The 24,531-nt window shown below is 35.0% G+C and overlaps 4 protein-coding genes and 1 pseudogene across 5 annotated transcripts; all 5 read right to left on the bottom strand.

Moving 5' to 3' along the window:
- Positions 1 to 3,022: 3,022 nt before the first annotated feature.
- On the bottom strand, positions 3,023 to 5,188 carry LOC116120931 (annotated as a pseudogene).
- Positions 5,189 to 5,407: 219 nt separating this feature from the next.
- On the bottom strand, positions 5,408 to 5,829 carry LOC116120875 (transcription factor MYB4-like). The gene is made up of 2 exons (XM_031406844.1): positions 5,697 to 5,829; positions 5,408 to 5,589 (listed from the first exon to the last, which is right to left on the bottom strand). The coding sequence occupies exons 1-2, from the start codon at positions 5,827 to 5,829 to the stop codon at positions 5,408 to 5,410; spliced, it is 315 nt and encodes a 104-aa protein (XP_031262704.1).
- Positions 5,830 to 9,281: 3,452 nt separating this feature from the next.
- LOC116120873 (myb-related protein 308-like) lies at positions 9,282 to 10,463 on the bottom strand. Its single transcript, XM_031406842.1, has 2 exons — positions 10,171 to 10,463; positions 9,282 to 10,083 (listed from the first exon to the last, which is right to left on the bottom strand). Exons 1-2 carry the CDS (start codon positions 10,301 to 10,303, stop codon positions 9,311 to 9,313), a joined length of 906 nt encoding a protein of 301 aa, XP_031262702.1. The 5' UTR covers positions 10,304 to 10,463; the 3' UTR covers positions 9,282 to 9,310.
- Positions 10,464 to 13,825: 3,362 nt separating this feature from the next.
- On the bottom strand, positions 13,826 to 14,950 carry LOC116120884 (transcription factor MYB4-like). Its single transcript, XM_031406853.1, has 2 exons — positions 14,755 to 14,950; positions 13,826 to 14,663 (listed from the first exon to the last, which is right to left on the bottom strand). Exons 1-2 carry the CDS (start codon positions 14,885 to 14,887, stop codon positions 13,966 to 13,968), a joined length of 831 nt encoding a protein of 276 aa, XP_031262713.1. The 5' UTR covers positions 14,888 to 14,950; the 3' UTR covers positions 13,826 to 13,965.
- A 4,607-nt stretch (positions 14,951 to 19,557) lies between these two features.
- On the bottom strand, positions 19,558 to 24,031 carry LOC116120886. Of its 2 annotated transcripts, none has more exons than XM_031406857.1 (8): positions 23,887 to 24,031; positions 22,066 to 23,298; positions 21,817 to 21,907; positions 21,505 to 21,662; positions 21,359 to 21,410; positions 20,834 to 20,913; positions 20,627 to 20,720; positions 19,558 to 20,406 (listed from the first exon to the last, which is right to left on the bottom strand). In XM_031406857.1, the coding sequence occupies exons 2-8, from the start codon at positions 23,263 to 23,265 to the stop codon at positions 19,814 to 19,816; spliced, it is 2,268 nt and encodes a 755-aa protein (XP_031262717.1). In that variant the 5' UTR covers positions 23,266 to 23,298; positions 23,887 to 24,031; the 3' UTR covers positions 19,558 to 19,813. The 2 variants fall into 2 exon arrangements, with proteins under 2 accessions (XP_031262717.1, XP_031262715.1); XM_031406855.1 differs by having other exon boundaries at positions 23,645 to 24,024.
- Positions 24,032 to 24,531: the final 500 nt, after the last annotated feature.

Genomic DNA, 24,531 nt, shown 5'->3' with positions numbered 1-24,531 from the left:
CTGTACGCAAACCAACCTTAGAGCAACACGGTGCCCTTCCCATTTTCTTTCCAGCTACTAGCTAAGCTGAGAGAATTGTATTGAAGCTTAACGACTACAGCAGTTTCCCACATTTAAAGGTCACAATGAAGTCTCGCGAGAATGATGCTGAAATAGTTTATACGGTAAGTTAGATTATGAACTGTTACTTGATGTTCGTAGGTTATTTCTTCATTGAACTGAACTTCAGACAGGGTTTTAATTATTTGCCGAATGTGGTAAGTAGTAATATGCTTCCTCAGCAACCCTCCATCTGCCTTTCTCACTGACTCTGAAATTGCTCCTTACTTTTTAGCTAGGAAACATGCCTAGCTATGATATGAAACTTAATTAAACTCAGGTTTTTTTTTTTTTTTTTGTAAATAAAGTATAAGAAGAATTTGTAAAAAAAATTAGTGTAAATCACCAGAATATGAAAAATTAGGCATGTCTAATAAAGATTGAATAATATTAAATATACTAATCCCTTATACAAAATCTCTCTACAAACTGATATGACACAGAGTGAATAAATAAATTTGTATACTAAATCAGTAATAATTATTATTTAATATAGATAAAGATAGACAATAAAAATGTTTGAATTATTTGAGGAGGCAGGTAAATAGTAATTCATGCTCAACAACCATTCACCATGGGTGTTCTCTCTGAAAGTGGCCTTACTTTCACCCTCGTTAACCATTTTCTTCCGATGATCGTGATGTTAACAGACAAAATATTTTTGGTTTTTTTTTTTTTTTTCGAACAAATGACTCCATAAACCTACTGTCAAGATGGTGGTCCTGCATCAACATGTAAATCAAAGTCACACCAGCGTTAACTCTTAAATGTCAGCACAAATTAGAGAACAAAAAGAGGGTATACTAATACTACCTTCCATTCAAAAAAAGAAAATTACTTGAAAAGGTAAATTTCATACCTTAGGCCATCGGAATAATAACGCGGGGTTTACAGGTATCAATGCCTCACATTTAAGGATCACCTCCGAGATAGCGGCCATTCCCTCTAAGGGATTCCGAGTTGCAAATGTCCTATGCTGGTAGACATCCACGCTAAGTGCATACTAGTCTACTGCCTTCTGTATCTCATCCCAAGTGGCTACTGAAAAGGTCTCCAGTGCGAGACCCGCTGGGGTGCCTGGCGCCTGCAAGCTCGTCCCTTCAGCTGCTCTGGTCGTTGAGGCATCCATTACTTCTAAAGTCTGAAAAAGGGGCGACACACAGAGATAACTCAGTCTCCATATAGTGTTCCGTACGATGACATGGAAGAGTAAAAGAAACCCTAATGTTCCTTCCTTAACCCATAGAAAAACCCTAAAAACCTTTGGGGATGAATCCCCAAGGATTAGTGCCCTAAGTTCTCGCTCTTTATAAGGACAAAAGCTCTCTTCTCACCATTGTCCGGAAATACACACCATGCCAGATACTTCATATCCACCATTATCGTCAAGTCAAGCTATTAACAAAATAATAAAAGAAAACAAAGGAGAAATCCTCCTTACCTCTTGGCTGCTGGGAATGAACTTCTTATCGTAACGGGGAGTGCGCATCAACTGGAAAAAGGGCAGATTGATTTTGTGAGAGTTTTGTTTTTCTTTGAAAATATGAGTTCTGTGACAAAACTTGAAGCGAGCTCGAGATTTTATAGGGAGAAAAATGACGATTGGTTTCCCTAGGCGAGCGACGCTTGGGCAGGATATGTTTCTCGACATTGATTGCGACCACATGTTGTTAATCCATGAGAAAAAGTAACCCCCATGCTTTGTGAATGCCAATCGACGTTTCCCTCCATTGGAACAACCAAGCGACGGCTCGATTATCTCCTCCACATTAAATGCGCCCTCATCCGCATTTAATGCTCTGAAACAGAATGTCGTTTGACTTGCATTTAATGTGCATGTCTGGCACTTATTGCACAATAGACATGTCTATCAAAATAATGATTATTTTATTAACCAAACTAGCTATCAAGTGTAATGGATAACATCTGAAGAGGTCGTTCAAGTAAAACACTCTTCGCCATGTATCGGTTTCAAGATGATGTGATTCCTTTCTTTCGGTAAAAATGTACTAAGTTTCTCAGGTAGCAAGCTGCAAATGAGATTCAAAGCATGTCGGTATGGCACTGAGCAAGTTCTGACCCAAGTTGTTGAACCTGTGGGAGAAGGCCACCTCAGGTCACTTGTGCTATTCTTAGAGGTATATGCTAGACCTCCTTGCAGCTTGACTAGCTTGACCAAACGTCATTCGGGACAAGTCAAGTCATGGCATAATCATGAAGTTATCAAGGTTCAATCCTTAAACCTTAAAAACTGGGGGGCTTTTGTTATACCTAAAAAGTCAAGGTTGACGTGGACTCTCGTCAGCAAGAGCCAAACAGAATTCAAGGAGGAGTTGTTTGGTCTAGACATTGTCACGTTGCATAATAACGGAAGAGGTATGATTCTCGTCAGTGTGGCAGGTGAATGCTTGGCTTGCGAGTGGCTAGGAATCGTCCACCTGTCCGAGCCTTACGAATTGTACCCCATATGTCGGACTGCATGCTCATGATTATTACCTTGAATCCTCCCACTATAAATAGAGGGCTCCTCTCTTATTTATGGGATTAGCTTATCTTTAGTCTTAAACAGCATACTCTCTCTCTCTCTCTCTCTCTCTCTCCTATATATTATATATATATATATATTATATATAATATATATATATATATATATATATATATATATATTATAATATATAATATATATATATATATATATATATATATATATTCTCTCTAGATTGTAACTCATCTCACTACATGCGACCTAACTGTACCACCTATTTAGACAATTATAGTGGACGTACGAATCGTTTTTGAGCATCTGAACCACTTTAAAAACCATCTCTTATTTAGTCTCTTGCTACATATTTCCATATCACGTGTAACTTCTAAGTCTGCTTAGCATTTTGCACATATGAGTCGTTAATATCGAAATCAAGCATCAACAACTATATTCTTCGTTACTAGCCGTTGCGGCTATCCCCTTTCTACTGTAATTGTTCCTTCCATTTTCAAAGCTATTTGATGGTACTTCTGTATTATTTGGTCCTGTAATGTTTTCATCTCCATGGCCGCATAATGATGATGATGATCCACTAGCCTTGATGCTCCTAATTGCCATCAAGTATGGAGAAACCTTGACGGCCTTGGGCAGATATACTATGATCTTTGAAGTCTCTGCATTTGAAGTGTTTTGATCATTCTTCTTAGGTTTCTTTCCATTGTTGAACTGGTTTCTCTTCTTTACTACTCTTGCTGGTGTTGGGTGTTCAGTTTTTTCTCTACTTGTTTCCAATTTCCTTCTAAGATAAGAATTCCAGTAGTTTTTAATCTCATTGTCAATTCGACCTAGTGTCTTTTAGCAATGAGAGACCAACGATTGCCAAGAAGAGAATGAAGCCTGATGATAAAGTCCTCCTCATCAGATGAAATATTCCCTCATTTGATATCCGGTGGCAGATAATTCACCCATCTCAGCGTGCAACTCTTCCCACATCGAAGTAGCCCTAAAACATTAAACAATTATGAAATAAACAAGCAAATTTTAGTTATATACTAAACTTGGAAATACAAATGTTTAAACAATTATGAAATAAACAAGCAAATTTTAGTCATATACTAAACTTGGAAATACAAATGTTTAAACAATTATGAAATAAACAAGCAAATTTTAGTCACATACTAAACTTGGAAATAAAAATGTACAGATGAGTTGAGTATTACCGGCTCTTTTAGGCAAATTCCTCCAATGGCCTTCACCATGAATCCGAATATAATAAATTAACACACTATCTTCTTTAGGACTCCATGGACCTGTGCGCAAACCAACCTTAGAACAGCATGGGGTTCTTCCCTTACTTTATCTTCCTTACTTACTCCCTACACAAATGGAAGTCTTATAGAGAAGCTTATAAGAAGATGATGATGGAACTATAAATTAAATTCAACAGCTTCCCACAATTTAAAAAGATCAGTAAAAGTCTAGGACGTCATGATCCAGCATTATTCTGAAATGATTTTTTATTAAAATTTTAAAATTTTCGATATTCGAATCAAAAGTTAATTGTTGACTTTACATGAGACAAATTATTTATAGTGAACTGAAAGAATATGTTATCTATTTTTTTTTTTTTTTCATAGGAAATTAGAAAATATCATTTATGTTAAGATTGTATGTGGGGATTTTAACTTGAGAACTTTGGTTCTTATGCCATGTCAAGTTATCATCCCACCAAAAAACTTAAGCTTGTAGATTAGGTCTCAACATATAGTAAACCAACACCATGAAGGTAAAAGACCACTAAACCATCATGTGGCGTCAACAAAACTTTACATAAAACCATAATTTAAACTGAAGTATACCCCCTATCTCCTTAAAGGTAAAATACCATATCAATATATTTTCATTTAATTTTCTATACAAGGATTTATTAACTAAACTTAATGGATTGAAAAGTTAATTTTTGTATGGATGATAATATTTGAAATTTTTTTCACTTGAGATAAAATCCTTACTCCCCACTGCACGTAAGATTATTTGCTTCTTTAACCTAAACTTAAAAAAAGGGTTTGAGGCGATGCTTGCCCAATAACCCTTCACTCTCTGCCTTTTTCTCTGAAATTGCTCCTTACTTTTGTTAATTCGTTTATCTAGGAAAATACGCATGCCTATGATATGTTCTTGCATTATATATGTAATTAACTTACAAGATGTACTAAAGACGTTAGAGGTAATTCTAATTCATACAGAAATACTTAATTTAAATTTTGAGTTATGATAACGAGGAATTAATTACTGCATGGCCAGCTACTTTAATCAAACAGAAAAGGTATCCGCCAAGGAATCAAATTGCACGTTGTTCTCCGAGTTGAGAAGCTTCTCATACTCCGCAATTATTTCATCTAGCGTAATGTTATCTTCAATGGGTAGGAAGTCTAAGAATGAATTATCAATTTCATTAGCAAGACCGAATTCTTCTATATGAACCTTAGCAGCTGCAGCTTTTTCTATAAGATCAAACCGACTTCTCAGTAGTTCTTCTGTATCATGTGGTCTTATAATATTTCCTTCTCCATGGCAAGGTGATGATGATCTAGTACTTTCCATGGTATCGAAACCCACGACGTTCTCAATTGCAATAGAGTATGGCGAAACCCTAACTGCCTTGGGGATATATATTTTGGTATTTAAAGTGTCTTCGTTTGCAGCACCGTCCTTGTTCTTCTTCTCAAGTTTTCTCTTTTCAGCGGTGGACTGGCTGCTTGGTATTTTCTTGACCACTCTACTTGTTTCCACTCTCCCACTAAGACGGCAATTCCAGTAGTTTTAAATCTCATTGTCAGTTCGGCTAGGTAATCTTTCTGCGATGAGAGCCGAACGATTGCCAAGAAGAAAATGAAGCCTGATAATAAGGTCTTCCTCATCAGAAGAGATGTTTCCTCTCTTTATGTCTGGTCGCAGATAGTTAACCCATCTTAACCTGCAACTCTTACCACATCTAAGTACTCCTGCACACAATCCAAATATAGAAAGTTAGACAAGCAAATTAAATCTGTCTACGAATAAAATGCTTCATTGAATTGATGTACTAGTAATTAGCTATCTAAAGTAGTACCAGCTCTTGCAGGCAAATTTCTCCAATCGCCTTCACCATGTACCCGAATATAATTAATTAGCAGAGTATCTTCTTCAGCACTCCATGGACCTGTATACAGACCCTGTTTAGAGCAACAAGGGGCTCTTCCCATTTTCCTCTTTTACAAAAATAAGCAATACTCAAAGAGAAAGAAACCAAGGACGGCACGAGTCAGGACAACACTTATTATTATTAATATTATTATTGTTAATAGCTTATGTGTTCGGACAGTTTACTCGTATCTCAATTAATTTTAAGGAGAAACTATCATACATCAACCCACCGCATGATCTCCTAAATAAATCATGAGTAATGTACTACATTTGCATCTAATAGAGAATCAAATTTGAGACTTTGGGTTTTACCCATTTGCAGTCCCCTTAGACCTGGTTCGCCCTTACCGTTGAGCTACCCATGGATGGGTTATCTCCCAGATTTGAAAATGTTCCACCTATCGGACCGTCATATCACTTACTAATTGATTATTTATAATAGAGAATTATCAACTTATATTGCAGAAATAAATTCCAATTATTAGCGATCAATTGCAACTCATATATGAAGCAAAAAAAATATTTGTTTGGCTGTCTGCTACTAGAAATATTTGTCTGCCCGTTAATACATGCATTATATGAGATTAGTAGGGAAAATTCCGATATTTCAATGTGTTCAACACCAACAAGTGAAAACATTTCTTTATTTTGGTTTTTGAAACTGAAACACATCAAAATTATGAAGAAACATGTTTCAATTATTTTCACCGTTTAAATGCCAATTGCCAAACTCCAGTCAAGAAATAAAAGATGCAGTATTAATCGTTAGGACTGACTTGCAAGATTCTCAGACGAGGAATTGCTAGAAGTTTCGAGCAGCTGGGCTTTTAGTAGGAAAGGAAAATTCAAAGCTGCCTTTTTTTTTTTTTTTTTTTTTTTTCTGATAGCTTCGGGTCTCTCCATACTCGAAGCTATGAGACTAATCATGATTGGAGCTCGGGTAAGTACCTCTAGTCACAGGGTACTGCCGGTGCGATTCAAACTCTGACATTGCAGATAAAGTTCGCCCCACCTTTTATTTTGTTTTAAATGTTACTGAATTCTGCTTACCGAGATGGCTAAAGTGCCAAATCTTACACAATGAAAAGTAAATGGCCCTTCTACTGTAAGTAAATCGATAGAGCAAACGCAATGGAAAACGAAAATTTTTCCCATCGATTACTCTGATTAACCCAAGATCATAGTCTAATATGTATATACTTTACATATTTAAATTGAAAAGAACAAATATAACATTAATCAAGATAAGGATTAGAGATCTTATGCACGTTTAGAGGATCTTTCAAATATCTCTGAATCTACTTCACCACCGATCCAAGAATAGGATCGAACGAATGGTAATCTACACGAAGACAATCCAAAGAACCAAGGGATTTGCTAGATCCTCTTTGGCTTCAAGAATCAAAACAAAATCAAAGAAAAATCTTTGATTAAAAAATGGAAGGCAAACGTGAGAGGAGCAGGGAAAAGGAGTTGTCTCTCTTTGTCTTTTTTCTTTGATTGAATGAATTAATTCATTCATTCTCTAACACACATGCACTTATATAGTGCATGTGTCAAAACTCTACTCCAATGAGGAATAGGTATGACTCCAACCTTGTATCCAAACACCTCCCTTGTGGTATTTTTATTTTAAATTACTTATTATTATAATTAAAGTCAATTAATATATTTATGAAATATATTAACATTTAATTAACAATAATAATTCATTTAAATATATGCGTACATATATTTAAATATAATCTCACATATTTGATTTTAATATTAAATTAAATATAGGCAATAACCTCAGCAAATTTAATTGCACTGTGAGATTACCAAAATACCATTTCATCCTAAAAGACAAAAATACCCCTTACATAAACTGATTCTTAAATTATCTTCTATGTGTGTGACCCGTACACTCCTCATCATACCGACAATGAGCAATATCACGATTAAAATCAATTAATCGTCTCACTACACACAGATCGAGATTAGTCCCTAACAAGACATCATGGCCACCCAATAGATTCGGATTCAGTGAAACAGCTACCTGTCAATAATATGGTTACTGTGCAATCAAATTCTTTCATCATCTATTATATCATTGAGACTGAGGTACAAAAATAGTGTTAACCTCGGTTACTCTCGATGTGTTTATATTCAGTTACTGAACCAATGACCGGAATAATAAATTGGATTAGGCAACGACTCAATCCCATTGTGGCCACCTGTATACTCCTCATCATACTGGCAGTGAGCAGTATCGTGATTAACATCAATTAATCGTCTCACTACACACAGGCCAAAATGGGCTCCTAGCAAAGCATCATGGCCACCTAATAAATTCGGATTCAGCGAAGCAACTACCTGTCAACGATATGATTAACGTGCAATCAAATCATTTCATCATCTGTTATATCATCAAGACTGAGGTACAGAAATAGTGTTAACCTCAGTTACTCTCGACGTGTTTGTATTCAGTTACTGGACCAATGACCGGAATAATAAATTGGATTGGGCAACGACTCAATCCCACTGTGGCCACCCGTAGACTCCTTATCATACCGGCAGTGAGCAGTATCACGATTAATACCAATTAATCATCTCACTACACACAGATCAAGATTAGCCCCTAGCAAGGCATCATGGTCATCTAATAGATTCGGATTCAGCGAAGCAACTACTTGTCAACGATATGGTTATCGTGCAATCAAATCCTTTCGTCATATATTATCTCATTGAGACTAAAGTACAGAGATAGTGTCAACCTCAGTTACTCTCAATGTGTTTGTATTCAGTTACTGGACCAATGACCAGAATAATAAATTGGATTGAGCTACGACTCAATCCCACTGTGGCCATGGATTTAGTGTCATTACCATTTACTAAATTGTGCAGTAAGATAACTTCTCCTGCTGAATCCTTTGTCAATCCATCATAGTCTTGATATACTCCTCGATGCAACCAATCACTACCGTATTGATAGCTTTGAATAGAACTACGTTGGGCTAGTGTCAAACTATACCAATCAGTGTACAAGGTGCTCTGGTGATCTCAAGTCTAAAGATCACATGCACCACTATTCATTGGAGGATTTATTCCATAGAATCTGGGGTTAACATCTATATGGAATCCTCTGATGGGTCAGTTCATTGAACTTGCCTACAACAAGCACCCATGTATTGCATCAGGTTGTCGGCAAACAACTTTACCTTGACAAGTGAGATCAATCACTGCCTTTCGACAGGGTCATTCAACGCTATGATAGTCTTACCGTATTATATGTGTCCTTGGTTAGAATAATATTGAGGCTACGGACATTTCTAGAATGGCCACCATATGTGCTCATAGGATTCTCACTATTAAGATTTGAAATATTTGATACCCTCGTCATGGTTCTACCATCCTAAGAACATATATCAATACGTATGAATATGATTTACACGATATAGAATAAAATGTTTTTTATTAATCAATGAACATTATTATAAATAGTCAATTTTACAATAATTGGTTGGCTCTATGACACTCTAACATCTACTTACCATAATATTACAAACGGGGAAGGTATATAAACTTGCAAATGATACTTATTATGTAACTGCTCCTAAATCTTAGGAAACAATCACACAAAAAAAAAGAATCAAATTGGACGCTGTCATCGACGTTCAGAAGCTGCTGATACTCCTCAACAACTTTATCTAGCATGTTATCTTCAATTGGTACGGAGTCTAGGAATGAACTATCACATGCATTATCAAGACTACATCCTTCGTAATTCACAGCTTCTTCCTGAAAAAGATCAGGCCACAATGGGGAATGAATATTCCATGGCACTTCTTCCGTATTATTTGGTGTTACAATGTTATTTCCTTCTTCTTCATGGCCCGATGATGATAGCCCACTAGCCTTGTTATCCAAACCGATGTTTCTGACTGTCACTGAGAATGGGGAAACCTTAACGGCCTTGGGGAGATATATTTTGGTGTTTGTAGTCTCTGCTTTTGAACTGTCCGTACTCTTCTTCTCAAGTTTCTTTACATTGGTGAACTGGCTCTTCTTCTTTCCCACTCTTGATGCTTTTGGTTGAGTTACTCTACTACCTGTTTTCACTTTCCTGCTAATATGGGAATTCCAGTAGTTTTTAATCTCATTGTCAGTTCGACCAGGTAGTCTTTTAGCAATGAGAGACCAACGATTGCCAAGAAGAGAATGAAGCCTGATGATAAGGTCCTCCTCATCAGATGAAATGTTCCCTCGTTTGATATCCGGTCGCAGATAATTCAACCATCTCAGCCTGCAACTCTTCCCACATCGAAGTAGCCCTACAAATTAAACAATTATCAAATAAGCTGTGGAATTATATCTGCTTACTATCAGCGAATTGATGTAACAGTTGAGTTTAGTCTTACCGGCTTTTTTGGGCAAATTTCTCCAATCGCCTTCACCATTTGCCCGAATATAATTAGTTAGCACACTATCTTCTTTCGGACTCCATGGACCTGTACGCAAACCAACCTTAGAGCAACACGGTGCCCTTCCCATTTTTCTTTCCCAGCTACTAGCTAAGCTGAGGAGAATTGTATTGAACTCTAACGACTACAGCAGTTTCCCACATTTAAAGGTCACAATGAAGTCTCGCGAGAATGATGCTGAAATAGTCTTATACGCGTAAGTTAGATTATGAACTGTTACTTGATGTTCGTAGGATTATTTCTTCATTGAACTGAACTTCAGACAGGGTTTTAATTATTTGCCGAATGTGGTAAGTAGTAATATGCTTCCTCAGCAACCCTTCACCATCTGCCTTTCTCACTGACTCTGAAATTGCTCCTTACTTTAGTTTAGCTAGGAACATGCCTAGCTATGATATGAAACTTAATTAAACTCAGGTTTTCTTTTTTTCTTTTTTTTGTAAATAAAGTATAAGAAGAATTTGTAAAAAAATTAGTGTAAAATCACCAGAATATGAAAATTTAGGCATGTCTAATAAAAGATTTGAATAATATTAAATATACTAATCCCTTATACAAAATCTTCCTTACAAACTGATATGACACAGAGTGAATAAATAAATTTGTATACTAAATCAAGTTAATAATTATTATTTAATATAGATAAATGATATGACAATAAAAATGTTTGAATTATTTGAGGAGGCAGGTAAATAGTAATTCATGCTCAACAACCATTCACCATTGGGTGTTCTCTCTGAAAGTGGCCCTTACTTTTCACCCTCGTCTAACCATTTTCTTCCGATGATGATCGTGATGTTAATAGACGAACCTATTTTCGGTTTTTTTTTTTTTGAACAAATGACTCAATAACCATTACTGTCAAGATGGTGGTCCTGCATCGACATGTTAAATCAAAGTCCACACCAGCTTTTAACTCTTAAATGTCAGCCACAAATTAGAGAACAAAAAGAGGGCATACTAATATTCATATCATTTCATCAAATTTAGATTCTGATATTCAAAGTCAATCTTGATCCCATAACACGAAGTATTAAAGATCCTAATTATGGTATGACTAATTAATTTCTTTGATTTAACATATGTGGAAAAAAGTTTGATTTTGAAGCTCATTCATAACATGCATGGATAATTTGCTTCATTAAACTGATCTTCAAAAGGGTTTGAATTATTTACTTCATTAAACTGATCTTTAGAAGGGTCTGAATTATTTGCCGAAGGTGGCAAGTAGCTAGCAATGCTTGCTCAACAACTCTTCTATATCTGCCCTTCTCTAAAATGGGTTATGGCCTTATGGGTTCCTTCTTTTCACGCTTTGCTTCATAACTATTTATAATTTCTTTGGATGATAGAAATGTTGTACAAGTGGTATCTCTGTACTGTCTTATCATAATTCAGTGGTGGAGCCTATCTAGGGTTTTATAATATTCCAAAAACTCACAAAAACTTTATAACATGTGAAGGAAAAATCAATATAATAGGACAAGAGAATCATTACACCTTCTTTTCTTGTGAGTTGTCGAAAGAAATGTACCCCACAACCACTATATAAATTACAATTGATCAACCAGCTACATTTGTCTCTTTGCTAAATTTCTATAGAAATTCTAACGTAACAAAGGCAGATGGTGATCCAAGATCAACATGAATTTAACTCTTAACGTTATATCAATGTCAACTTCAGAAATTAAACAACAAAAAGAGGGGACTTTCCATGATACATATATTGATATATCTGTGGAATCAAGATCAACATTCATGACAAACGATTTAAGATTACTTTTTCTGATGGAGCCACCAATTATTAAACGTCCTATATATATGATATGACGGCTAATTTCTTTGATTTAATTTCCTAATGCTTCAAATGATATTTTAATTATATTTTAGATCTTTCTTGCTGTACTGCACACATCTTTGTGCAATAAAGTCGTATACATTATTACACAGTAACACAAATAATTAACAAAACATTATTTGTGTAACAATGTCGTATGCATGTATACGACATTATTTGTGTAATTAATATCAGAAAACTGTTCAATAATTAGCTTGAAACGACTGTGGAATATTATTAATAGTAACCGTAAGAATATTTAATCAACAGAAAAATGATCTTGTTTTTTTGTTTTTATTTGCTTTGATTATGGCCCTATCATATGAACTTGCTAAATATAAATTTGAGAGCGAATTAACATGGAGAAACAAAAGATCTTTAGTCCCAGAAAATAATTTGTTAGCATGATATTTTACAGCATCGTTATTCACTGATTGAGTGTTTATTTGGTATACTCCAACTTTCTTCAAATTGTCTTTCTTGCCTTCTCAATTTTGACATAGCACTAAAGCTCCTCTCTCAATTCTAACACATCCATTTTAACCTGCAACTCTTCCCATAACGAAGTACCCCTTTCACACGTAAAAACCAAATATAGAAATTAGACAATTATGAAATAAGCAGTGGAATGATATCTATTTATGAAAACAAATTTCAGTAATATACAATTATGAAATAAACAAGTAGTATTTACTTCATTAATTAAACTAATCTTCAAAATGGGCAGTAATACTAATGCTTGATTATATTCAAAAACACATTTTCATGAGATATATTGTATCCATTTTCAAAAACACGTTTAGGATTATATTCGAAAACTATTTTCAAAAACATTTCTAACACAGTTCTACAAAACACATTTTCATGAGATATATTGTATCCATTGTTTTAATATTCATGTATAAAGCTAATCTAGACCCTCAAAACATGAATTATTAGGGATCTTAATTACGATGATGGCTAATTAATTTCTTTGACTTAACTAAGAAGCTACGAATCTGGGTGGCTAAGAAGGAAACTAAATTAGATGACCAATCAACCAGACCTTATTGGAGGACCAAACAATATACATATATGTAATAGATTGTTAGGTTGTATTGCAGAGCCCTAAAAGCGGGACTATATAAAGTCTTCCTGAACATGCATGTTAATATTTCTCGAATTTATAATTATAATTATCCCTTTGTAGAAGCTTTATCATGTAAATTACCCATATTAGAATTTTTTTTATTTTTTTTTTATAACCGGGGATGTCCGGAATAGTTTATACGTACCTCAATTAATCTTTCGGCACCCTAGAACTATCGATCAAATAAGAGTTCTAGTAGCTACTTCTATTAACAATCAAGAAGGGACTCAAACTCAAGATCTCGTTAGTAATACACCCAAAAGTTATTATCGAACCACTCAATTACCCAAAAATAGTTACATTATAATTTAAAACATTACAAAGTTATTGATTGTAATAACTAAATCTGCGAGGAAATTGTAAGCACGTGTTCATCTACCCACACAACAACTTATCAAATTAAAACTGCAAACCTTGAGTAGTGTAATTAGACCTGCAAATTGCGGGGAGAGAGGGCAATTATTTGGAGAGAGGGTAGAGAGAATCTAAGCAGTGGATCATATGAATTGAGACATGGGACATTTGTTTTTCTATTGTATTGTGTATTATAATTAGTTTGTCCGGTTAGTTGAAAAGAAAAGGAGGTGGAGTTAAAATAGCATGGCGCTAGTATTATTTAATATTTTATCATACTATAAAGTCAGAAAACGTGGAAAGTAGGTATGTGACAGCAGCTGTACTTTATTTTAATTGATATGATATACGTACGACGACATTTCAAATTTACAATTAATATGCCTCATCTTTGATCGTCAACAGGAATTACTCAGACAGAAAAAGGAGAATCTGATTGGACATTCTCCTCAAATTCCAGAAGCCGCTGATACTCCTCTATAATTTTGTCTAGCGTGTTATCTTCAATGGGTACAAAGTCTAGGAATGAAATATCGCTCTCATCATCAATACTATATTTTTCGTTGCCAGCCGCTGCCGCTGTCCCCTTCCTACCGTAATTGTTCCTTCCATTTTCAAAGCTATTTGATGGTACTTCTGTATTATTTGGTCTTGCAATGTTTTCATCTCCATGGCCACATAATGATGAAGATGATCCACTGGCCTTGATGCTCTTAATTGCCATCGAGTATGGAGAAACCCTGACGGCCTTGGGGAGATATACTTTGATCTTTGAAATCTCTGCGTTTGAAGTGTTTTGATCATTCTTCTTAGGTTTCTTTCCATTGTTGAACTGATTTCTCTTCTTTACTACTCTTGCTGGTGTTGGGCGTTCAGTTTTTTCTCTACTTGTTTCCAATTTCCTTCTAAGATGAGAATTCCAGTAGTTTTTAATCTCATTGTCAGTTCGACCCGGCAGTCTTTTAGCAATGAGAGACCAACGATTGCCAAGAAGAGAATGAAGCCTGATGATAAGGTCTTCCTCATCAGATGAAATGTTCCCTCGTTTGATATCCGGTCGCAGATAATTCACCCATCTCAACCTGCAACTCTTCCCACATCGAAGTAGCCCTAAAAGATTAAACAATTATGAAATAAACAAGCAAATTTTAGTCATATACTAAACTTGGAAATCCAAATGTACAGATGAGTTGAGTCTTACCGGCTTCTTTAGGCAAATTCCTCCAATGGCCTTCACCATGAATCCGAATATAATTAATTAACACACTATCTTCTTTAGGACTCCATGGACCTGTACGCAAACCAACCTTAGAACAACATGGGGCTCTTCCCATATTTTATCTTCCTTACTTACTCCCTACACAAATGGAAGTCTTATAGAGAAGCTTATAAGAAGAAGATGATGGAGCTATAAATTAAATTCAACACCTTCCCACAATTTAAAAAGATCAGTAAAAGTCTAAGTCATCATCCAGCATTATTCTGAAATAATTTTATATTATGTCAATATCATATATTAACTTTCATTAGCTTTTGAAATTAAAATCATACATTGATCTAAAGTTGATTGGAGGCCAAGATATTACTTGATTCACAATAACAAATCCATTGAACTGATCTGATCTTCAAAAGGGTTTGACTCGTTTGCTTAAGGTGGTAATCAAGAAGTAATGCTTACTCAACCACCCTTCTCTATCCGCCATTCTCTCTCAAATATTCCTTAATTACTTTTCAGTTTTCAACTCCTTCTTCTTCTTCTTAGTTTCTTACGATCATGATGACTTGATTCCAGTTGACCATCGCTGTCCTTTAAATATCCACGATCATTATTAATTGGAACTTCAATACCTTAATATTTTACACACTCAAATATAGTTGGTTTTGTTTTAAGAGACAAGACAATAATAGAAACAATCTAAAAAATGAATGTAAAATTGAAAACGAAGAAGCAAATAATTTTTAAATATTAAAAGATCAAGATAAAACTTTAGTTTAATTTTTAATTATATGTTAATATATAAAAATTATTTTAATATTAAACAAATTAAGCAAGCTCATATTATTGTGGCACAATGATGATTGGATTATTTTCACCATTCTCCATACGTAATTGACATTAGACAACTTCATTTTAATTAATTAATATAAAAATATTAAGGTATTTATCACAAAGACAGATGTATACATTATGGTTCGTTACAGTTTACTTGAAATTTATTATATAGTTTCCACCGGTGCATAAGTCTTACCTAGCTAGTGATAGGCCAATGTAAATTTATAAGATAAGTAGTAATCACTAGTGAAGACAACCGATGTTTATTTAGACACTTATATTAGTACTACAATTAAAGTGCAGCCCTATAATATAATTATAAATTCTTATGGTTTTAGAACTTGGACTAAACCAACCGATCTGATCAGTCTGATCGGAAACTAGTCCCTAATCTGGCCTATTGAATGATTAAAACTTGTTTTAGCTATTGGACCAACCGTCGGGTCAGAGAATCGGTTCGAGGTTTGGATGAATTTATTTTAGAAATTTATTAACTATTAGAATTTTAAAATTTTATTATATCATATTGACATCAGCATGATGTTATCGGTCCAACCTATTGGTCGAAACAATCGGACCGTCTGAGTAGGGGATCGGCCCCTTGACACCGTCCGGGTTTAAAAACATTGATTAATATTAGTTTGTCCAACAAAATATCTTAGTGTGAGTGCTTTGGTTGTAAGGAAACTTTTTTCTTCACGAATCATTAACTCATTGGATTATTACAAACAATATTTAATAATAAATTAATCTTTCATCTTAAACACGTAATTCTTCTACTAACTATCCACCATATACTGAAATCACGGGATATAATTGATCTTGATAAAGTTTAATTAAAGTGTTTTTGTTTTTGGAAAAAAAATGGTCTCATTAATTATGAGTTGGATTTTTTCTATATGTTGGACTTTAGTCTTTCTTTTGTTTTTATTCATTGCCTAATTCTAGATTGAACGTGCTACATATTAATTAAAACTATAGTCTATAGAAGATGGCAGTCCAACATAAACATAATATTTATTCAAAATCGACACCAAATTTAAACTCTAGTGTTTATCATTAATAAAAAATGATATCTGACTGTGGACCAACCATGATACTGATTCATGATTCGTCCATCTTTTCAAGTGGACAAATTAAGATATTATTTATATCATTCCATGAAAGTTTGATTCCAATTAATCACCCACAGAACATTCCAGAAAGCCATTTTTTTGATTAATTAAACGTTTTCATTAATTATTCCATTCAAATGAGATGATTTTATATTAGGTCTTTCTTACTGCACTGCGTGCTGCATGAGTTTTTTGTTTTAGGCGACGTAGTATTATAGCTAACATATGTGGCAGGTTTGATTTTGAAGCTTCTTGTTACGAAAACTCAGTTATAACTCGCGATACTCAATTGATTGTGACAGAATTGAGCCGGGTGTATGCGTAATTAAGAATCAGCAAGAAATTAATAAGAATCAATGAAAAAAGAACACTAAAGACGACTTTTAAAATGGTTCGGCAAATTAAATCAAGTCTACGTCCATTATTCTTTTATTAATATGTTTAATAGACAATTATAATCAATAGACTTGCTTTTTACTTTACAAGAATAAGCTCTCTCTAATTTTTTTTGGTTATGGTAATTAGTGACCACCCCTTGCCCTTGCAACAACTTGAACTCAGATCTCTTATACAGTGAATTTTTTTTATTTTTTATTTTTTGGGTATTTATACTATAGGATGATAACAGTTACAAGAGAAGATTTCGAGATAATGACTTGATTTTAGGGAATCAATCCCATGATCCTTGGTGTGATTGATAGGCCGATATTGTAAAGAGAGTTGTCGTGATCTTCTCATTGATTTTAGAGGATACTACTTATCTTCGAAGGTAGGTTTATCCATGATCTGGAAGATAACTGTCAAAAAGCTCGTTTTACCTTGGACATAGCTCGTTACAATCTAATTGCAGCTCGCTTCAATTTGGTCGTGTATTATAAGTTACGTCGAACTATAGCTCACTCCAAGCTACTGCTTACGCCGAACTGGTCACTCATCCTCACACAACATTTCAATTCAATTTCTTGCTAATCCTTAGAGATCATGCTTACATTTTATTTAATTCCATCAAAGTCAATTAAATATCTCGAGTTGCTGCGAGTTTTCTTAACAATAAAGCTCTTTTATAAAAATTAATGTTGATTGTTCCATTAATTTGCAAATTAATTATATGAATAGGTTGCCCGGGAGGAAGCCCTTAATTTAAAATAATAATAATAAATAAAGAAAAGAGTTGCACGCAAAAGGTATTACCTAACAACCTTACACATATTCAATGGTCTAATTTCTTGGATTTCCTCAAAGTTAAGTAGCTAATTAAACTTTGATTAATTTATTATTAGGGCATGCGATGGCTTTGAATTCCAAGCGTGCTGGGATGTCACACTGCAAACGTCAACATATATATATATTAAATAATGGTTGTATAATTAATTAAAGCTTATCTCATTAATTAACCCACAAAGTGTTACTAATTTAATTAGTCCGATGAATCCACCAATTATTGAAAATCCAAATTATATTATATGATGTTTTGATGGCTAATCAGAAGTCTGGGAGGTTGAAGTGACTTTATTTCTGTTGACATTCGGATGATCACTTATAGTGCTTTACTTACTGAACTGGTATATATATTTTATGCTGAGACTGTCTGGTTTCAATCCCTTTCATAAACTTTAATTCAATCTTTGATATAATACCTGCCTCATTAACAACAATCCATTTTTCAATATAATATAGCATACTCCATCTAAAGATATTTACTATATGATATGATATTGTGAAAATCTTTAAAGCCCAGAAACTAGTTTTTTTTTTTTCAGAGATCTCTATTATTTGTTCGATTCTGTTGTATCTAAAGCATGCATATTATCCATCATGGGTAGTTCAAGTGATACTGTGTAGGACGAGTGCAGGGATGGCTGATTAAGAAGCACAGTCTTAAGTTCGAATTCCCTAGCTCCCAAAATTTAAGCAAAAATAAATAAATTTTAACCACCNATTAATTAACCCACAAAGTGTTACTAATTTAATTAGTCCGATGAATCCACCAATTATTGAAAGTCCAAAATATATTATATGATGTTTTGATGGCTAATTAGAACTCTGGGAGGTTGAAGTGACTTTATTTCTGTTGACATTCGGATGATTACTTATAGTGCTTTACTTACTGAACTGGTATATATATTTTATGCTGAGACCGTCTGGTTTCAATCCCTTTCATAAACTTTAATTCAATCTTTGATATAATACCTGCCTCATTAACCACAATCCATTTTTCAATATAATATAGCATACTCCATCTAAAGATATTTACTATATGATATGATATTGTGAAAATCTTTAAAGCCCAGAAACTAGTTTTTTTTTTTTCAGAGATCTCTATTATTTGTTCGATTCTGTTGTATCTAAAGCATGCATATTATCCATCATTGGGTAGTTCAAGTGATACTGTGTAGGACGAGTGCAGGGATGGCTGATTAAGAAGCACAGTCTTAAGTTCGAATTCCCTAGCTCCCAAAATTTAAGCAAAAATAAATAAATTTTAACCACCCCTGAATTTATTGATTGGATAAATCCTATCCTCCAGAGGGATGATAGGAAAGAGTAATCACTAGAGGATTGGATTTATCCGATTATTAACTTTAATATCTTGAAAGATTGATCGAAGTATATGCACGTTAAACCTGTATACCCTGATCACCAGAACCAGAAAGAAGAAAAAAAAGTAAAGCATGTCGGCCAGTCGGCCTTCGCTTGTGACAAATTTCTCATGGAAAAAGCCCAAGTGAAGGTATTGGAAAGATAAATGGTATTAATAGATTATTATATAATTTGATTGCGTTTCTCTGTGACGTTAGTTTTCATCTATCATCTCATTTATGCTACCATAAACACAATATAACAGTTAATAATTCAAATTGTCCACTCCTTCAGTTTCTTCTGTTATATGAACAAAGTAAAGCGCAGACAGACATGAAACAAATGAAAGAATGATTATAACAATCAACTTCTACGTGTTGAGTGTAATAGTACAATTTCATAAGTTCTTTTCATCTGTCTATTCTATTCAATTCTATATCCAACTGCACCATGCACAGATAAGCAACAGTGCAAAATTGTCGGGAAAATGCCCAGCAACAAAAACAGAGAGCTTAGAGACGAATGGGTAGACCATAATTGAGGTAGGTTCTAATCCGTCCATCCCAGCTTGCTGTAACAACTACAAGACCCCACAAGTGAGGGGAACTTAATAGGCTCTGGCAAGCACTCTTCAACAGCTTCAATTTTGATTTACATAGAGGTGGAGCTGCCTTTGGACTTGCATTCGGAAGTTTCTCCTCCGGCCAAGTAGCAACTCCACCCCTATTTGGATACTCCAACAAGAACCCACGAGCCAGAGAGAAACAATCAGATGGAGAGCGGGATATTTTTTGGTCTGATTCTCCGTTGAGATTTTCATGCTTCTGTTCATTTTCGCTGCTATTTTGCTGAACATCTCCCTCAAATGATGGGGATGGAAGTGTTCCTGGCGTGCTTTCAATGCCAAACCAGGGTATGGCAATTGATGCATTGTGGGACAGGAAACTCTCACAAGACCAAATGGTCTTTGCTTTGGAAGAAGTTTTGTCCTGGTTCGGATAGTTCCAGATGTACACATTGGAATCTTCACTGGCTGAAACTACATGCTTCCCATCTGAAGTAAATGTTGCGGACATCTGGCTTCCAGCAATCCGATAACCTGATGCTGGAAGAGGAAGAAAACTTAAACAATCAACAAATGACAACCACAAGCCTGCAAAACTAGAAAAGATAATATATCCAGCAAGATGCCATTGTAAATGCTCACATAAGATTCAACTAAGTAGAATCATGCACTGCAATAACTTAAGAAGTGTACAATGATAAGCACGCTCAGACCTCTTAAAACACATCAGAAAAAACAAATAAATAATGTAGAAACCCACCCTTGAATTTGCTTATGACATCTGGCCCACAAAGTACTCGGACTAGTGAATCAGCAGAGGTGACAATTACTTTGCTTGGATCACTAGGAGAAAACTGGAGAACAAAATAACTGTTAAATAAGTCTTTTCCCCAGCTAAATGAGAAGAACAAAGCTAACACAAATTAAGTAACATGCAAATATAAGAAGGAATAGAAAACTTAACCACCTGAAAGCCAGTTATCCGATTGCCCGGTAACTTCTTTTTGCCCTGTAGGCATATTTGAGCATGCTGATCCAGTTTGTTATCTGTTTTGTAGGAAACATGATAAAGTCAAAATAAGGCAGATACTCTTTAGGGCATAAAATCGTCATTGTTCTACACATGAGGTTACTAGAAATAAATCCATGTGTTTTCCAATAAACTATCACATAAAGCATCACATGCCATTGTATTGATAATTTTGAGATAACATTTTCACAATACAACTAGCATCAGAACATTCATGTATTCTCAAACAGAAGGGACTAGTAACCAGATAATCTCGAACATAATCAATTTCATCAAAAACAGCCAAACCACATCTTCTTCATCTGACAAAGCTATCTTCAATTCACATGATTTCAATTACCTTCAGGAACTAAAAGCTATAAATTTTAACTCATAAAAACATTCGGCTTATAGTATTTCTGCTGAATGGACTTTGCAATATAGATAAAGAAAAAGTTGGTTTTGAGTCACATATAGGCATACCTATAATATCATATAAAAGGCAGTTGCCGTTCATTGTGCCCACAATTCCTCCCTGCCATGACAAATCAAAGAGATTCTTTGTCAAATTTCTCTTGTTTTGATTTTTCATTCATTGCTAAGACGTAGAAGCAAGAATCTCATCAAACCTTTCCATCAGGTCGGTAACACACAGCAGAGACAATCTCCCTTATGTCAGTGTAATCTACAACCCGACAGTGAAGCACTTCCCAGATGCGAACTTTTCCATCAATTGAACCACTAATGAAATAATTATCATCCAAAGGGTTGAAAGCAACACAAGTCACTGCACCAACAATTTTAATATTAACAAATCAACCTGAAACAACCAAGGATAAAATTATGGAAAGAAATGCAATTTTGACCATACAAATTAACCATCTTTTAACCCATTTCTCATATACATTAAAACGTGGTCACACAACAAGCAAGAGGCTTACCATAATTGTTATGAGAAAATACTCTCAGACATCTGTCACATCCTACTTGCCATAGACGAACTGTCTTATCAACAGAGGATGACAGCAAAAACTGCAGTGAATAAAAATGATAAAGCAACATTAGTTTACAACTGTTTTGGAAGCCGACAAAGTTAACGTTTCCATTACTTCAAACTCCAGAGCATAAATAGAAATTTGATCATGAATGACACTGCCAAGTGAAACTAATTGCTTCCAGATGTTACTGACCCCTTTCTTAGACCACGACAGATCCAAAACCTCACTGCTGTGTCCCTGGAACTCATGCAAAGGCTTCTCCAATATCCGAAAGACCTTTGGTGGTAAAACAACACAAGTCGAGTCAGATGAGCTTCTCAAATTCTTTGTCTTATCTACTTTCTCTTTATCAACATCAAGTGGAGTTATATGGGAAAGCTGATTGATTGTGAAGTATAGACACGAAGGATCAAGGTCTTGAATATCAAATCTGTCCGATCTATCATCCTCAATAACCTGCCACACTCGCACTGTACCATCCTCACCACCACTAGCCAAGTATTGCCCATCCAGACTGAACTTCATTGTCAAAATTGACCCCTCATGTGCCACAAATTCTTGTCCAGTGTAAAGGGAGGATAGTTCCTTTGATCGTTTTTTAAGTGGATGTGCCCGAACTCTTCGCATCCTCGCCCCTAATGTGAGTTCATGATCACTAGGCCTCAAAGCAGCAGTCTCATGTCTGTCAACTAGACATGCCACAGCACCTAATTTTCGTAACCATCCCATCTTTACTTTCCTTTCGCCACCAGCCAAATCCCTTGCCTCATCACTTACTCTACTCAGCAGTCGCTGAACCCAAGGAGATGATGACCCAGAAGATCTCTGGAACTCATCAAAACTAACAGATCGATTTGAACCCATTTCTTGTAGTCCACCAAGCATCTCATCTTGATTTTTGTCGCCCAAAATGAACTTCAGTCTGTTATCTGAAGTCTTAAATCCACTTGCAAATCCATCCTCCAAAGTATCGGGAGCACCATTTTCTAATGATCCTGGTGCTTCCAATACCTCTGAAGAAATGGAAGACTGATTGAAGTAAATCTTATCTTCAAAAGCAGATGTCCTCAACACTGCCCCACTCTTTTCTGTTATTCGATTATCCAGTTGAATGTCATCACATGATTCATCCCCTGAATCCTCCGCATTGATCAGATGTCGATCTAAACTCAAACCCGTTAATTCTAAAAACTTACTGCGACGCTCATTAACACTTTCTGGATATTTAGTCCAAAATTCATATTGTGAATAACCTGTCACACTATTGACCAGTTCAACGCCAGAAGAACTACAGCCCTCACAACAATCTGAAACACGATCAGACACAGCAGAGATCTCTTCATGGGTATCAAAGAATAGATCCTCTTCCTCTTCAATATAACCACCCCTCATTTTGTCAGTTGTCAAGTCTCAACCCATTAAACTCTGAATCAAGGAAAAATAAGAACTTTCTATTAAACCCTTGGTGAAGTCATAAACTTTCCCAGCAATAATAAACTATGATCCTTCTTACCCAAGAAAAACAACCCAAATTATAAAATCAACAACAACAAATCCATGGAACCAAATACAGATCTTGTAACAAAGTATAAAATCCCACAAAGGAGACTGAACAATTAAAAGAAACAACGTCTCTGACTATCTAAAACAGAAAATTAACAATCAAAGCATAAATTTTGATTAAAATATCAAGAGAAAGAAACACAAAGTAAATCATTCTAACAAACAAATCGAAACAAAAACTTCAGGAAAGAACAAGAGGTTTGTTTACCTGGGTCAATACAAAAGTCTAATCAAAACCCACAAAACCGCGTGATTTCATTACCACTTTTGCAATGAAGTTCAAGTTCCCCTTAGAAGAGGCAAAGAATAACTTAAAACTACAATTAGAAAACGAATAAAAATATGCAATATATAAATCGAAGAAAATACAAGACTAGAAACTAGAAAGGTCAAAAAACCCCGTTTTTGGGGTCAGTACGAAGAGAGCAGAAAAAGAGAGAGAAAGGGTACTTGAAAAAATCGAAGAAGGGCTGTTTTTGATCCTCAATTTGTCTTCCTTTTTCTCTCTCTCTCTCTCTCTCTAATTTAATTTCATCACTGTATGAGGCAAAGTCTTTTGTTTTGTCGATTTGGTATTTGGTCTAATCTGACTATCTGAGATATGACTCAAGATTTCTTACTTTTTAGTTAAACTGTTTCACCAATTTTACTTTAATTTAATGCCGTATGATCCGTTTGACCGACGCGACTCTCCACCACACATCCTTTTTGGGCTTACTGTTTCAACTTTCAAATACCCATTTAAAAATAATGGAGAGTTTTGAGAGAGAGGATCTCTTTATACTCAACTTCTTACCATTATTCTCACTGTCATTTTATTTATGAATTGCTGATATACTGCCATCCAAAATATCCAAAATCCTAATAATCCTTCTCGTTTAAGTTTGAGCAGGTTTTATGACGCTTGGAGTCCAAGTTACTCTCTCACAGCTCCACTAATTTGATAGTGATATTGAATATGTTTTTAATATTCTGACAGAATCCAAGACCGATGTTCTTACCATAAATGAGAATAAATTTATTTAAAGTGTTGAGAAGTTTCCATGTTTCGAACGGGTCAAACTTTGTGCGCCAAATATTTTCCCCCACTGGGGT

Source organism: Pistacia vera, unplaced genomic scaffold (genome assembly GCF_008641045.1).
Source record: "Pistacia vera cultivar Batoury unplaced genomic scaffold, PisVer_v2 Contig95, whole genome shotgun sequence".
NCBI classification, from domain to species: Eukaryota; Viridiplantae; Streptophyta; class Magnoliopsida; order Sapindales; family Anacardiaceae; genus Pistacia; species Pistacia vera.
The sequence above is the reverse complement of the archived record's forward strand: the minus strand, read 5'-3'. Positions and strand labels throughout refer to the sequence as shown.